Source organism: Diabrotica undecimpunctata, unplaced genomic scaffold, assembly GCF_040954645.1.
Source record: "Diabrotica undecimpunctata isolate CICGRU unplaced genomic scaffold, icDiaUnde3 ctg00000806.1, whole genome shotgun sequence".
NCBI classification, from domain to species: domain Eukaryota; kingdom Metazoa; phylum Arthropoda; class Insecta; order Coleoptera; family Chrysomelidae; genus Diabrotica; species Diabrotica undecimpunctata.
The window spans coordinates 1-15,579 of NW_027313413.1; the positions used below are offsets into that span (position 1 = coordinate 1).

General features: G+C 34.4%; 2 protein-coding genes across 2 annotated transcripts; both read left to right on the forward strand.

Annotated features, from left to right (window-relative positions):
* Window positions 1–3,344: 3,344 nt before the first annotated feature.
* Window positions 3,345–4,958, forward strand: LOC140431920 (uncharacterized; the record flags this gene model as incomplete). The annotated part of the gene is made up of 2 exons (XM_072519788.1): window positions 3,345–3,665; window positions 4,572–4,958. Coding segments are annotated over 2 exons (674 nt in total), but the record flags the coding sequence as incomplete, so codon positions are not given.
* A 5,139-nt stretch (window positions 4,959–10,097) lies between these two features.
* Window positions 10,098–15,091, forward strand: LOC140431922 (osteomodulin-like). Its single transcript, XM_072519789.1, has 4 exons — window positions 10,098–10,166; window positions 12,433–12,689; window positions 13,098–13,421; window positions 14,708–15,091. Coding segments are annotated over exons 1-4 (936 nt in total). The 5' UTR covers window positions 10,098–10,164; the 3' UTR covers window positions 15,061–15,091.
* The last annotated feature ends 488 nt before the right edge of the window (window positions 15,092–15,579 follow it).

Here is a 15,579-nt window from a genome sequence, read left to right on the forward strand (position 1 = left end):
GAATTTTTATTTTTTTTAGGTTTCAACTACTCCTAATAGCTCTTTTTTCTTCTACAATTTCTGCAGATGATGAGTCTAAATGCAGAGTTAAAGTTGAAGTTTGGAATATCAAAATATATTGCCATAATTTAATATTAAATGATACGGAATTGACTTTAGATGTACAACCAATTCAGAATTTAAACCTGTATCTGCATCTTGTGAATTGTACGGGAAAAATAGATGAAACATCTTTCTCAAATTTACGTGAATTAACTTCAATTTATATGGGTACGTATAAAACTATCAAGCCAGAAGCGAATGCGAATTTCCAAAAATGTTTGTTGAAAATAAAGACATGACCAGACTTCACATTTCTTCTTCATGTACCATATTTTGTAGCAACCTATATTTGGGACCTCTCATTATATGTCCGAAATACTCCAGTTTTCTCCGCTTGATGCTTTTTATGATCTCAGTAGTCTTGCTGAGACGTTTAAGTATTGCGAAGTTTCGAATCTTCTCCACTCAGTAAACTCTTAAAATTCTTCTATAGCGTCACATTTCGAAAGCCTCAAGGCGATTTAGATAGATTTTATTCACAGTCTAGCACTCGACACCATAAAGTAAGACCGAGAACACGTAGCAGCGAAGTAGGCGGATCCTCAATGCCAATTTTAGGTCTCTGTTAAATCAAAAAGAGGTTAAATCTTTGTAAATGGGTATATTTTAAAAAAACCCTTAAAAGGGCTACATCAAAAATACGAACGTTTTCGGACTGCCAGGTACCAGCTGAAGTCCGTTTGAAGAGGTTTACTCTTCGGAAGCTGGAACTCACTTAAAGCATGGGTGTATGTTACCTGAAGTAAAATTTAATTAAAATATTAAACATCAAATAATATTAATAACATTATGTACAATCTTTGGTAACTTTATATATTTTAAAGGGTTTTTACCCTAATATTTACGCGCTATCTCAGAGTAACCTGTATTTTTAACCTGATGATGGAACTGTTGTTCCGAAAACGTTCGTGTTTTTGATGTAGCCCTTTTAAGGGTTTTTTTTTTTAAATATACCCATTTACAAAGATTTAACCTCTTTTTTTGTGATACGTGTTATACAGCCAGCTGCAGGAATTATTTTCCTTGTGGATTCTGTTAAATAACACCTTGGACATCCTTCTAAAAGCCGCTCTAGCCTACTCTATCCTAGATCTAATTTCGCCGTGATTTTCTGCGTTAAAATTTAGTTGCTGTCCAAGATAAACGATTTTATCAACTTGCTCAAATTTGGTATTATTTACATATATAAACAGTTTTATATGCTGTTGTTTACTTATTACGAGTATTTTGGTTTTCCGTATGTTCTGATCCAGACCTGCCTCCTTACAACTCTCAACGACACTTCACATTGGCAATGTAAAACCATAATTTTCATGTCTTTCACCCAGATTTGTAAAATTATGGTCTAAAAAGATTTTTTACTAGAACAAAAGTTTTTGCATGATAAATACTAGGAAATAGATTTAAAATTTAGTGTATTCTAAAATAATTTCTAACTTGGTGTTAGGGTTTTTTTTTTGAAATTTTATATGACGGAGCTGCATAAAAAGAAACTACAGGTCTTATTGGATGGTCCAGTTTGTGTAGTTTAATACAAGAATATAATTTAGTGAGCTATGAATTCATAAGCGAGAATGAGAGATTTTTTTTCTTTTCTGAGAGTGGAAGTTTCTAAAAACTGTACTAGGTTAACCCATCCCTAGGGATGGCTAGCGTGTATTGGATTCAGGGTAGAGGGGTATATCCGAGCCCATTTCCCCCTAGAAGGAGTTACTGCAAACGGATGCCTTCCTGTTATCATGCCTACCAACTAAAACCACCCTCTCCTACTTGTGCATAGTTCACTGTCGCACGTACCGTACTCCGAAATTGGAATGGCCTCTGTAAGGCTCAAGACACTTTCGGAGCACTCCCTTGTCTTATCTAGATCTTATCTCTGTCGTTGGTCCAGCTGGTGTTTTCTTCTTAAGTTCTTTTTAATGACTGCTCAGATGTAATTGTGTACACTATTCCATCCCTCCTTACTTCCCGTCATCTTCACTATCTCCCTTACAGTCACAGGGTTCATACCTATTTCTTTATATATTCTGTTTCTCTCCACTGCCCATCTACTACACTTCAGCATTGTGTGAGTAACAGTTCACAGTATAGGCATTTTTCTGTATCTGTCTTTCTGAACCTATGAAGATTCGCCCTCAAAAACTCATGTTGTATGAGCATTTGCGTCAGGAGTAATCCAGGCGCCTGTAATCACGGTCCACTTAGTCCCTTAGGCTCGGAATCAGCATCCTTGTCCAGTGGGCAACATCTTCCGTATTGTTCCACTCTTCTTGTCATCTTTTCATTGATCTTTCTCTTTCTTATTTTTGTATGGCTGTTGTCGAATGCTCCCTTCTCTCATAAATATGTTTCCTTTCTGTTGCTAACACATGCAGAGGACCACAACCCGTGATTGCACTGAACAACAGCGGGTAAGACCTTCCTCCTTCCTGATTTGGGTCCCCCAATGTCGGGCATCACCCTCCCCATCGCAACCGCATTCTTCGCTGCCTTCTGGGCTACCACCCGCATATTCTTCCCCATCCGCCATATTGATGTAGCGTCACTCCCAGATATTTGACACATTTCTTTGATGTTAGCTATACCCCTGCACATTGAAGTTCCATCCTTTGTCTTTTCCGTTTAGCCTTTAAAATGATGGCTTCGATCTACTCAGCTTTGGTCAAAAATAGTTTGACCTTTTTCATTTTCAAATTCAACATGGCGGCTATCGCAACGAGTGGATTCAGTCGCGATTTTAAATTTACACTAAAGGTTAGAATAGTAAAATTTGGGGCAACTCGTCATTCAAGGCGACTTTTTTTTCGTCTAACCCGACTGGACTATGGTAACATCGATGTATGTACCATACCTCTAGTCACGAATGTAAGTTCCAGACCGGTTTCCAGTACCACCAAATCCACCGACCCTACACAAACCTGACCACCAAATAAGACCTGTGGTTTCTTTTTATACAGATCCGTTATATTTTTTGTATAATTTGTAAATCATAAGTATCTTTTGGAACGCAACTTCTTCGTTAGGTTAAGCATCTGTTCCAAGAAATTCTCGCCGTTGTATTTAAAAGTAGCTATATATAATTGGACTTTTTGTTTTCCATAGTTATTATTTTGTTTATATTTATTACACTATTAAACCGTTTTCCATTGGTACTTTAAGAAAATGTAATTGACTTAAATTGTTTTTTTATATTATTTGTAATTGTAGTGTTTACAATTTATTACAGTTTTTTGATTTTTTAGAACGAACGAATCTAGAGGAGTTTAGTTTGCCTAATTTGCCGAAGTTAACTAATATAGAAATAGCTACCTCAGAGCTGCCTGGTCTCAACGACACTTTCAAGAATATAAAACAGTTGCAGAGTCTTTCACTCAAAGGCAATAATTTTGAAATAGCAGACAACAGTTTAGACGGCTTGGATCGCTTAGAGTCGTTATCAATATATAAACAAAATATTTCGCTAAATGAAAGGTTACTAAGGGATTTGAAGAAACTTAGAAGTTTGAATATCTATGAAGGATCTGTAGAAGAGATTGGTAGTGGCGTTTTTAAACATACTCCAGGTAAATTTAAATAGTTTTTAAATGATTTAGTGATAATAAATACTCCTACTGTATCAATTTTTTTAATTTTTCTGGAAATTTTCGTTACCATCTTGATGGGACTGTTATCTACGGTCAGGCCCACTGCAAAAGCAGAATGCCGTTCGCAGGTGACATCCTCCCGTTTTTAGTTCCAGCCCCTATCATCCGAATAGGAAAGAGAAAGTTACACCATGAACAAACAAATATGATAAAATCATAAGAAATATAACTAGTATAGAAGGGACGAAGATAAGGATCGAAGATTAAAGCAAAACTTAAAATAATTTTTTATCGTGAAAAGCAATACCAAAGAAGCTATACAGTAATCTGTAACCTTTGAAGTATGTTCTGGCAATTAAAGTGATAATATACATATCTTTTTATTATAGGGTAATATTTATTTTAATTTAATTACAGTTTTTTAACATCAACGCTAAAAACACAATTAATTTATAACATTTATTTACTTAACCGTACAAATTTATTTTATCGACTGACTTCTTCTTCTCCTTTTGGTGCCTATTCGTTTCAAATATTGGCGATCATTCTGGCTATAATTACTTTATTACCTAATGCTTTAAATAGATCTGTTGTTATTGTGTAGAACCATTTCCACAGGTTTTTTAAGCATGATATTCTTCTTCTCCCAATTCCTCGCTTTCCGAATACTTTGCCTTGAAGGATTATTTTTAGTAATCTGTATTTAGTGCCTAGTGTATTTCCCTAATTTATATTTTTCTCTTTAATGCTCTGGATTTCAATAGAATTTTCTCGATGCCGTTAGAGCACCGCACTTGCAACTCGAACGTCGATCAAGTATGTTCTATCAGCGGCGTAGCAAGGCTATCGTAGCATCAGTTATTTCTAAGTGTTTTTTAATTTTAGATTTGATATCTTTAGCAATACACGACAATCATCTTACAACAATTAAAAGAGGAGCATTGGACCCCTTGGAGAAGCTGGAAACTTTTGAAGTAACTTCCTCAAAGCTTAAAACTTTTGAGGCAAGTCTTACAAACGAACTACAGAATTTGCGACTGCTAAGTATTCCTGCTAGTACTCTGGATCAGTTCAATCTAGTAAAATTATTGTACAATTGTCCATATTTTCATATCTTCAGATTTTATGTAAAAGACCAAGAAGATTGTAGTAAAATTAAAAAAATCCGAGAAGAAATTTCTAGATTAAGAGTTAATATCGCTATTTATATTGACAGTTCAGATCACATGTCTTGCTAATGTATTATTTGGAAAGCATAAATAAAGAATCATACAATAACTTGAGTTTTTGTGTGTACGCTTAACCCATATGCTGATGTTTACCACCTTGCAGCTAGATTCCGATTTAAATTAAAACCAATCTAATCTTTCTCTTAAACACTTAAAGACATTACATGTGCCACAAAGGATCCCGATTTGTTCAAAGTATGTAAACAACAAAAATTTGAATATAATCGGCAATTAAAAATTGCTAAAAAGTCAGCCTACTGTAATTTTATTATTAATTCCAATAATAAACCTAGAGACTGCTGGGAAATAGTAAATTTCGAAAGAAACAACACAAAATCCAGTTCGGTACAACCTGATCTACCTCTAGACGAAATAAATAATTTTTTTTTATACAATTGGAGAGAATTTAATTACATATTTTCCCACTATTAATGTCGATGTCCTCTTCAATTATAGAAATGATCCTTCTCCGAGCAAGTCCTTTTTTTTTTCGTCCCGTTCTGGAAGAAGAGGTCTCTCAAATAATAAAGTGTCTTAGTAATTCTAATTTTAGGGACGTTCACGAAATTAATAGAAAAATTTTAGAAGAAACTCACCAAATAGTTTTAACACCTTTCACTCATCTTATTAATGTAATTCTATCAACTGGAGTATTTCCAGAAGTACTGAAATACTCAAAAGTACTACCAATCTACAAAAAAGGTGATTCCTCAAAAACTGACAATTACAGACCCATAAGCATTGTTTCTACTTTTGAGAAAGTGATCAAACGTGAAAAGTAATGTGAAAGTAAAAAGTTATCAAATAACAATTTTATTCTTATTTTAAGTCAAGTAATTACTTTAGCAATTCACAATATGAATTCAGAAGTGCTGATTCTACTACGAACGCGGTATTTAATGTTGTGACTGAAATCTTTAAGGGATTTCTTCTTCTTCAGTGCCTTATCCGATCCGGATGTTGGCGATCATCAAGGCTATCATGGTTTTGTTGACTGCTCTGCGAAACAACTCCGCTGAGGTCATCCCAAACCATTGTCGGAGATTTTTCAACCACGAGATACGACGGCGTCCCGGTCCTCTTCTGCCAAATACTTTACCCTGCATAACAAGTTGAAGAATTCGATATTTTTCTTCGTTCCGCATCACGTGGCCGAGGTACTCAAGCTTGCGTTGTTTAATTAAATTAAGCACTTCTTTTTCTTTTGTCATGCGCTGTAGGACCTCAACGTTGGTGACATGGTCCACATAAGATATTTTTAGTATCCTTCTGTATATCCACATCTCGAAGGCTTCGATTCGTTTTTCAGTGGCTTGCGTCAGTGTCCAGGCTTCAACTCCATACAGTAACACTGGAAGAACGTAGCACCTCACTATTCGCATCTTGGTTCCCAAACTGAGATCACTGCAGCACAGCAAGGATCTCAACTTAATAAATGTAGACCGTGCCATTTCAATTCTGGATCTAATCTCTTGAGCGTAGTCCCATTGTACGTTGAGGGTAGTTCCGAGGTAAGTGAATCTGTCGACTCTCTGGATCTCTTCGCTACCTGCCATAAGGGTTAAGGGATTTGAACGCGGTAATCGCATAGCAATTTCTTTTGCGACTTGTCGAAGTCTTTTGATTGCGTTTCACATGCCATTTTGCTCCACAAATTAAATTACTCTGGAATCAGAGGTATCCCTCTTAAGCTTATAACTTCTTATCTATATGGCAGACACTAGGCGGTAGTGTCTTTAGGTCATCTCTCCGATTTTCTATCCGTAAAACATGAAGTCCCACAAGGTTCGGTCTTAGGACCTCTTTTGTTTATTATTTATGTCAACGATTTGCCTAAATTCATATCTCCGTACAAATCTATACAATTCGCAGATGATACGACATACGTTTTATCAGGAAAAAATAATGATAATTTAAAAATGTCTCATGAGGAAGTTTTCTACTAAATTTAGCTCATGGTTTGCTGCAAACAAACTAAAATTTAACTCTGATAAAATGCAAAATTTGGTTATATCTGAAAGTAATTTACACAATGATCCAGATAACAAAGAGACTGTTAAATGATTGAGAACAACCATAGATAATCGACTGAACTGGTGGGCTCATATCTCACAACTTGTGATTGTGTAATCAAATGGGGCAGTTTAACAAATGCACTTCGCTACCTTCTCTGTTGATATTTCAAGTTCTAACTGAAATTCACAGAAAATGTGACTATTTAATAAAGCAGTCTGATGACCACGTTCACAATATGCGAAACTGTCACTACCTACGAACAAATCGCTGTAGATTAAGTCATTCAGAAAAAAATTGCCTTAATTATAACTATCACAATATTTTACCAAAAAATAATAAACAGATAAGCTGTAATAGTTTTGATAAAGTTATAAAAATATCTTCTAAAACATTGTTTTTACTGCTCAGAAGAATATATGACTCATTGCAGAACATCCACTGAACTTCTTACCGTAACTTTGCCATAAATTTTTTTCTGTTTAATGTGTGTTCTTGTTTATATATATTTAAGTTACGTTTTATATTGCTTTTTTTAATTACTATGTATTTTGTTTGACTTGCTACATAAATATTTGTATTTGTTATGTAGTTAAATAAATACTCTACACTACTCTACAAAGTCCTATCAATGGTAAACGGAGTAAATGCCAGGTGAAAGCCGTCCAAAGTTACCAGAATCAGCTGCAAGATAATAAAAATGGATGAATTACTTTAACATCCAATGTACTCTTAAGATCGGATCCCTAGCTACTACTGGTTGTGTGCAGACCTTAACAAAATGCTTCAGGGAAATATATTTGGATCAAATGAGTAGGCTATTGCTGAAACTGGGAAGTATTTTGATCGTTCTACAAAAAAGGCATCCGACTTTTAGGTTAACGCTGAAAACAGTAGACCATCTTGTAAAATTTTTTTTATAATTAGATTAGTAACTAATTATTATATATTATTTTAAGAATAATTTTAAAAACCCTTTGCAATTACAGCAGCTACGGCAATGGCTGTATCCAAAAATCTCCCTTTTGCGCCGTATGACAGGTGCCGATATAGTCTTTTATGAGAAGGTAACCGTACTTTAGAATTTTGTTTCTTTATAGACCTAATTCTTATTATATCTTTCACCTTTTTTATTCCTTAAAAGAAGTACCGAAACAGTCAGATTACTCTATGGCTGCTTTGTTAGAAATTTGAGAGCAACCTTCTTCGTCGTCAAATTTTTCAATCCCTCTAAGAAACAACTATTTCATCAATAGAACTTTTCAGAACTTTCATATCTTTTCATTAACAAATATTAATTACAAACATTCATTATTTAAATAAAAACTGTGGCTTCTTGTGAACCAAGTGCGGTTTGGTCCTTATTTTAATTTTTATCGAGATAGGTCCAGGTATCTCGAGATAAGCCTAAAATATTAAGGAGAGATATTTGTATGATCTACTCTTTTGGAATTTTTTTAAAACATCAAGTTCTCCTTAATGTTATATTTTATTGATATGTGCATGTGTCTATGTCTATTATATTGAAAGATTTCGCATTTTGTACAGCTAACGGTAGATTTATTTATATTTCTTGTTTTTGGAATTCACCCGTCTGGTGATTCAGTTAGGTGTAGAATGCGATAGTCTGTGGACTAGTACTCATTTCGATGCGCATCGCCCCGCCTCGAATTTTCCCATTGGCTCTTGACCTGGAAATTCCTATTTATCGCTCGAACAGCGCATGTAAATATTGGCGATTTTCAGGTCAGCCAGGTCAGTCCCTCACGGGCTCTCCGAGAGCTTATTGCTCTCGGGGCTCTGCTTCCTGCATTTATTTTCCATACTCTGTGGCTGAGAATTGTTTCAACTTAACTTGGTGTTTTTATTTCGACGAAGAAATTATCATGTAAGAAATATCTTGCCCTTTTCAAGGCAAGACACCGAAGATAAATATTTTCCAAGTCCATAACCCGAAAATGGACTTAAGTAGAGGAGCTCTCGACAGTATATTCGAAGCCCTCTACAGAGCACCCGGGGATATCAGAAGGTGGTTAGACTCTTATTTGTTCCTCCGAGGTGACAAATATTGGCTAATACAAATATTTAACTATCACGATATCTTCGACCAGGAGAAAGATCAGGCTGTATCTATATGTTTGTAGGTAAGTAGGTGGAAAAAATCCATCGAACATATTATTAATATTTGTTTATGTAGTGTGTTGACCACATTTATTTAATAATTAACTGTTAATATCTTTTCTTGTATTTGCTCTCAGTACCTAATTATATCTCCTTATCTCTTTCCGTTTCTAAGAATTCTTAATTTTCCAAAAGAGGTAAAAAAGAAATTTCTCTTTTACATCTTTTAAAATGGACTCCCACAAGCAACACATTCATGATTTCTTAATTTTCCCTTTGTAACCCCAAAAATTTAAGTGGCGCCCTTTTTCTTATCTTCTCTAATCTTTGGTAATTTTACCAATCCGTCTTGTTATCTATTTCTCTGTCTTTTCTAATCTATCTTATCTTGTCTTATCTTTATTATTTCTTCTGTTAGATCCATTCCCTGTTTTAAAAGCTAGTTTCGAACTCCCGACTCGCTCTCCACCAACCAACTAGCTGCCGTTCGCAGTGTCTCCATTGGTGACCTTTCTAGCACCATCCAAAAAAGGTTTACTAGGTTACAATCTTAGTACAATATCTAATGTTTCCTAAAATGTTTGTTCTATTTAAGTGTTGTTTGTTTGTTTGTTTGGGTTTATATGACTGCGGACACTAAATCCATTCGCCAATCTTACAATTTTTACTCATTTTTCATTAGTCATTGTTTCTTATACAATCTTATCCTAAATCTATTACTAAGTAGTATTGATCTCTTATACATAGTCGTTTTTTTTTATTAATTTGTTTCTAGTTTTTTTTTCTATCAGGTGCTTTTTAGTTATTTATATATAAAATAGGTGATGAGGTCCTCAGAGTTTCACAGCAAACTCTTCTGCAGCTATCTATTTAAGTGAAAAAAGATGTTTGTCATCTTCTTTCAGCACATTTGCATAATTCTACTGATCAAGTTTCGTAATAAATAAATCCAATATAAAAAATAGAATAAATTAAATTTTTGTCTAATTTATCAACAAATATATTTACACAAGCGTGTGTATAAATAGAGGAACTTCAAATTATGACCATAATAGTTTGGTGACCTCGGACTGTGTTTTTACATCTACGTAAAAATTTACCAAACCGGCTACACAATGTAAGTTAACCATTTTTAATGAATATTTTTGTTTTTTTCCTATTAATGTTAACTACTTTGTATTCTCTAAGGCATAATTAAGTTAAGATAGTAGGTGTTTATAAAAAAAAAACAAATCAATTTTCAGCTTGTGTTCTACTTAAAATCCACACATTTTTCAGAATTTGTTTCACTCAGGTAAAATTGTAGTTTTTTTATTCATTATTGTCTTATTTTGTGCTTTTATTCTCTACTTAAGTTATGTTACATACTATCATCATCATAAAACGGGGGTCCTACGGCGATTGCCGCTTCCCGCATTTCAGCCTCCATCTTTTCCTATCTCTCCAATCTCCCTCTTCTAAGCCTCTAGATTGCATTGTTTTTGTAATTTCTCTTCTTCAGGAATTTGTTGGTCTTCCCCTTTTCCTTCTTTCTGGCGGAACATACATTAAGGCTTTCTTTGGCCACCGCTCCTCCTCCATTCTCATCACGTGACCATACCATTGTAATTGCCTTCCTTGTATTCTATCTGAAAGAGTCTCTCTAATTCTTGTACGGTTTCGTATTTCCTCATTCCTGATTCTTTCCATTCTCGATACTCGACATGACCTTCTAAGATAATCCATTTCCACAACGTCTACTTTATCTCGTTCATTCTTTGTCATCGTCCAACATTCGGCACCATATGTGGTAATTGGTTCTACAATTGCTCTGTATACGCGAAGTTTGGTATGCATCTTTATTTTATTAGACCACAGTAATGGATTCAGTATTCGGATGCATTTTTTCCCTTGGGTTATTCGGTTTTGTACATCTATCTTAACTCTGCCATCTGCTGATATGATGCTTCCTAGATATTTATACTGGTTGCAGTCTTTTATGACTGCGTTTTCAAGCCTCAGATCTGTGGTATTTCCTCCAATTTTTAAATATTCTGTTTTGCTTATGTTTACAGTAAGCCCCCATTTGGCATATTTCTCAAATAATTTTCGATTCATATAATTTATATCTTCTTCATCGGTTGCAACCACCACCTGATCATCTGCAAACAACAATGTATACAGAGTTTCTTGTCCCACTTCGATGCCCATAAATCTACATTTATTTCTCCAATTCCTCAATGCTTCTTGGACGTATATTTTAAAGAGTGTCGGTGACAAACAGCATCCTTGCTTTAGGCCTTTAGTGACTTTAAATTCATTTGAGATTCTGGTTCCAATTTTTACACAACTAACTGCATTTTCGTACAATTTATATATCGCTCGGATATACGTCGAATCCAATCCGGACCTTTCGAGGACCTCAAAACATTTTCTTTAACGGGACACTATCATATGCTTTCTCAAGGTCTATAAATACCAAATGGGTCTCTCTACTTCTTTCGACACGCTTTTCAATTATTTGTCGTAGGATAAATATATTATCAAGGCAGGATCTCCCGGTACGAAAGCAGCTTTGTTCTTCAATATCTTGTATCTGTCTTTCAACCCTCTTCTTTAATATTCTGCCGTACAACCGGCCCACAGAGCTCGTCACACTAATACCTCTATAATTGGAACAGTCTCTTTTATTCCCTCTCTTATATATGGAGCTTATATAAGATTTATTCCAATCTTTAGGAATTTCCTGGTCTCCACACATACATTTATTGAAAAGGTCTACTATTAATTCTAAAAGTGCAGTCGGCCCATATTTAACCAGCTCTATGGGAATGTCTCCAGGCCCTGCGGCTTTTCCGTTTTTAACCTCTTTTAAGGTTTCCGTTAATTCAGATAATGTTATTAAAGGGATTTCCTGTCTTTCGTCTCTGTTGTCTATTAATTCCCTTATCTTTTCCCATCTGTACTCTAGTCTATCCTCTTTCAGCAGTTTCGTATAATATTCTTCCCATTCATTTAACTTTATGAGAGAAATGTTTTCTTCATTTTTCTCATTTTTCCTAAACTGCTTTAATGTTTTCCAAGCTTGCGCCACTTTTGTTCCACCCATAAATCTGTCCAGTTCATCACACTTAGCCTCCCAGTTTATATTTTTCGCCTTATCCACGTCTTTTTTAACTTCTCTATTCCATTTAGCGTATATTTCTCTGTCTTGAGGATCTTTGGATTGAAGCCATATGTGATATGCTTGATTTTTCTTGAGAACTTTCTCTTCTAGTTCCGTTGACAACCATTTAGGTTTTCCTTTTTTCCGATTTTCAACTTTTCCCAGTGCTTCATTTGCCGCTTCATGAATATATTTTTTAATTTACATACTATAACATTTGATTAAATACCTGTTTTAGGTTATTGGGTTTATTATTCGTAACTTTTCTCATGAGTACTAAAGCCGAAGATGACAAGAACTGTATAGTTCGTAGACATGAGGACTCTGATGTTCATATTTACTGCTATCCACAGCAAATGCAACTGGACGGAGGGGAAATACCTCTAGCTGAAGACGTAACAGCTGAGAAAATATTTCTATATCTCGTAGAAGTTGAAGGAAAGATTGTGGAGACCTCATTTTCCAACTTAAAAGAAGTTACACACATTTTGTTATGTAAGTCACAGTTTTTTGTTTTGGTACAGACAACATCATCGTTTTTGAGCTTCTTTGATCATGTTTATATTTTACGAGATAGCTACGTCGCACAACACGGATTTAGCGAAATTCCTTTTATAATATATAACTCCTTATAAGTTATTTTATAAACCATAAAAAAATTAGTTTTAACACTAAAAATCCGATTCATCGTCTTCAACGGTTAAAAACTGGGTTTGATTAGAATACTCGTAGGAATATATATTATGAATCCCTTAGTGTATCTCTGGAATGATTTTTGTTTTAGAAATGTCATTCAACATTATATTTCTTTCTAGTATCTAGTTGCTAACATATATTTTTAAGTTTCCAGCTCTTATTTAGTCTTTGTACATTTTTGATAATATAGTTAATCTCTTTTTTTAGTTGGTTGCAATTTGACTGAAGCCGTTTTTCCGGAGCTTCCAAAAATTTACTACTTAGAGATGATTCGCACAGTCCAACCAACTATAACAAAAGAAACTTTTAAAAATTTAAAGAGCATAAAACGAATGGCGATCGATGATAATGAAGTTGAAATCCAAGATGGTGCCTTTGATGGACTGGAAAATCTTGAGGTTCTAACAATATTTAAGCAAAGTATAACTTTTTCGAAACATTTCCTAAAAGGTTTAAAGAATCTTAAAGAACTAAGTATGGAGTTTGCTGGAATAGAAACTGTTCCAGAAGATTCTTTTAAGGAGACTCCAGGTACTGTTTAATGTTATAAAATAAATTAAATGCAGGGTAGGTTAACTCTTTTATATGCCTTATATCATCATCATCATCATTGGTGCTACAGCCCTATAAAAGAGCCTTGACCTTCTCAAGTCTATTACACCAGTCAGTTCTATCCATTGCCAACTGTTGCCAGTTTGCTGCGCCTATTTGTCTACCATCCTCATCTACACCATCCCTCCATCTGAGTTTTGGTCTACCCCTACTTCTACTTCCCACAGGTTGTGACATAAGGATTCTTCTAGGAGGGTTGTTCTGTTGTGATCTTGCAGATGTCCTGCCCATCTTAGTCTTCCTATTTTTATAAAGGATACTACGTCTTTACCACCAAATATATGTTTATATCTGTGATATATCTCGTAGTTGTACCTCCTTCTCCAAACACCATTTTCACAGATGCCACCAAATATTCTTCTCAGGATCCTTCGTTCAAATATAAGCAGGAGATTTTCATCTGCCTTGAAAATGGTCCATGTCTCCGACCCATATGTCAACACTGGTTGTATAAGGGTTTTGTATATGGTTATGTTTGTTTTTTGGCTTAAGTTGCTGCTTCTCATATGTCTACTCAGTCCAAAATAGCATTTGTTTGCTAGGATTATTAGGAAAAAAAAAACAAGCGAAGAATAATCCTAGCAAACAAATATGCCTTATATACCTGATTTTTATATGTCTTATACCATTAGAGAATTAAAGTGCACCCGATACGAAGAATTACCGAGCTCCGTAGAAAAATACCAAAGAAAACCTGGTGGGAGGTGCTTAGGCACGATATTCCTGAGAATGGGATAGATACTAATATGACCCAATATCTACATATACAAATAGATATGGACAGAAACCTAAAAGGAACTGTTATTAAAAAAAAACGATACAACAAAGGGATAAAAGTAATGAATATTATGAAGAAGGAACTTAATAAATAATCATTGACAATAAGAGATAGAACCACTGATAGCAACAAAACGATAGAATGATTTAGAAAAGAGTTATAAAGTGATCTAAATGGATTAATACTGTTGATAGAATATCAAAGAAAACAGCTGGATGATTTCAGAAATGCCTATTTAACAACTAGAGAAGAAAATACAACAAAGAGGATGGGTATATCTAAAGAAAATAGAAAACTGAAAAATCAATAAATGTGTGAGAAATCAATTCCAATCACTTAATATTCTTTTTAGATTGTTACGAACTTTTAACTAAACAATTTTAATACTTTTATAAAAATATATTTAATACTTTTTTTGTTATTTTAGAAATAAAAATCTTAAACCTAGATGGAAACTCCATAGAATCTCTAGCACCTGGAACTCTGGAACCTCTACAGAATCTAGAAGAATTTTATGTCACGTTGACAAATTTAAAAAGCTTTGATATAAACTTATTGAAAGACCAAAAAAATCTAAATGCTTTAGGAATTCCAGTAAGGACATTAAAGAGTGTCAATTTTAAGAAACTGTTGGAGATGTGTCCAAAATTGGACACTCTACGTTTTATGAGCAATGATGTTGAATGTCCTGAAATAAAAGTTCTCGAGGAGCAGTTTAAAAAAGATAATATACAGATGAAATTAACCTATATAGGTACTACCGATTTAAAAACTTGTTAAGTTATAATATTGTTAAATTTGGTAAATAAACATTTATTTATATTTAAAGAAAAGTTTTTTGTTTATAATAGTAATATTCTGGCATCACGCGCTATCTCAGAGTGAGAAGGAGGTACAACTACGAGATATATCACAGATATAAACATATATTTGGTGGTAAAGACGTAGTATCCTTTATAAAAATAGGAAGACTAAGATGGGCAGGACATCTGGCAAGATCACAGCAGAACAACCCTCCTAGAAGAATCCTTATGTCACAACCTGTGGGAAGTAGACTGTACAAAAAAATTCCATTAAGCAATAATACGGTACAGAGACGAATTGACGAAATGTCTGAGGATGTGGAGCGTTCTCTAACTTATTATTTAAAGGCTACTGAGTTTTCTTTACAGCTTGATGAATCAACTCTGCCAAACAATGAGTCTTTACTTCTTGCGTACGTTCGCTTCATAAAAAGTGAAAAAAATCTGTCAAGAACTGTTATTGTAAGAACACTGGAAACAGATACTAAAGGCAAAT

Bases quoted from the DNA above. Each gene is read 5' to 3' on its own strand.
- LOC140431922 (XM_072519789.1), top strand. The intron at 12,690-13,097 runs GTAAGTCACAGT...CTCTTTTTTTAG, and splicing joins AGTTACACACATTTTGTTAT to TTGGTTGCAATTTGACTGAA. The intron at 13,422-14,707 runs GTACTGTTTAAT...TTGTTATTTTAG, and splicing joins TTCTTTTAAGGAGACTCCAG to AAATAAAAATCTTAAACCTA.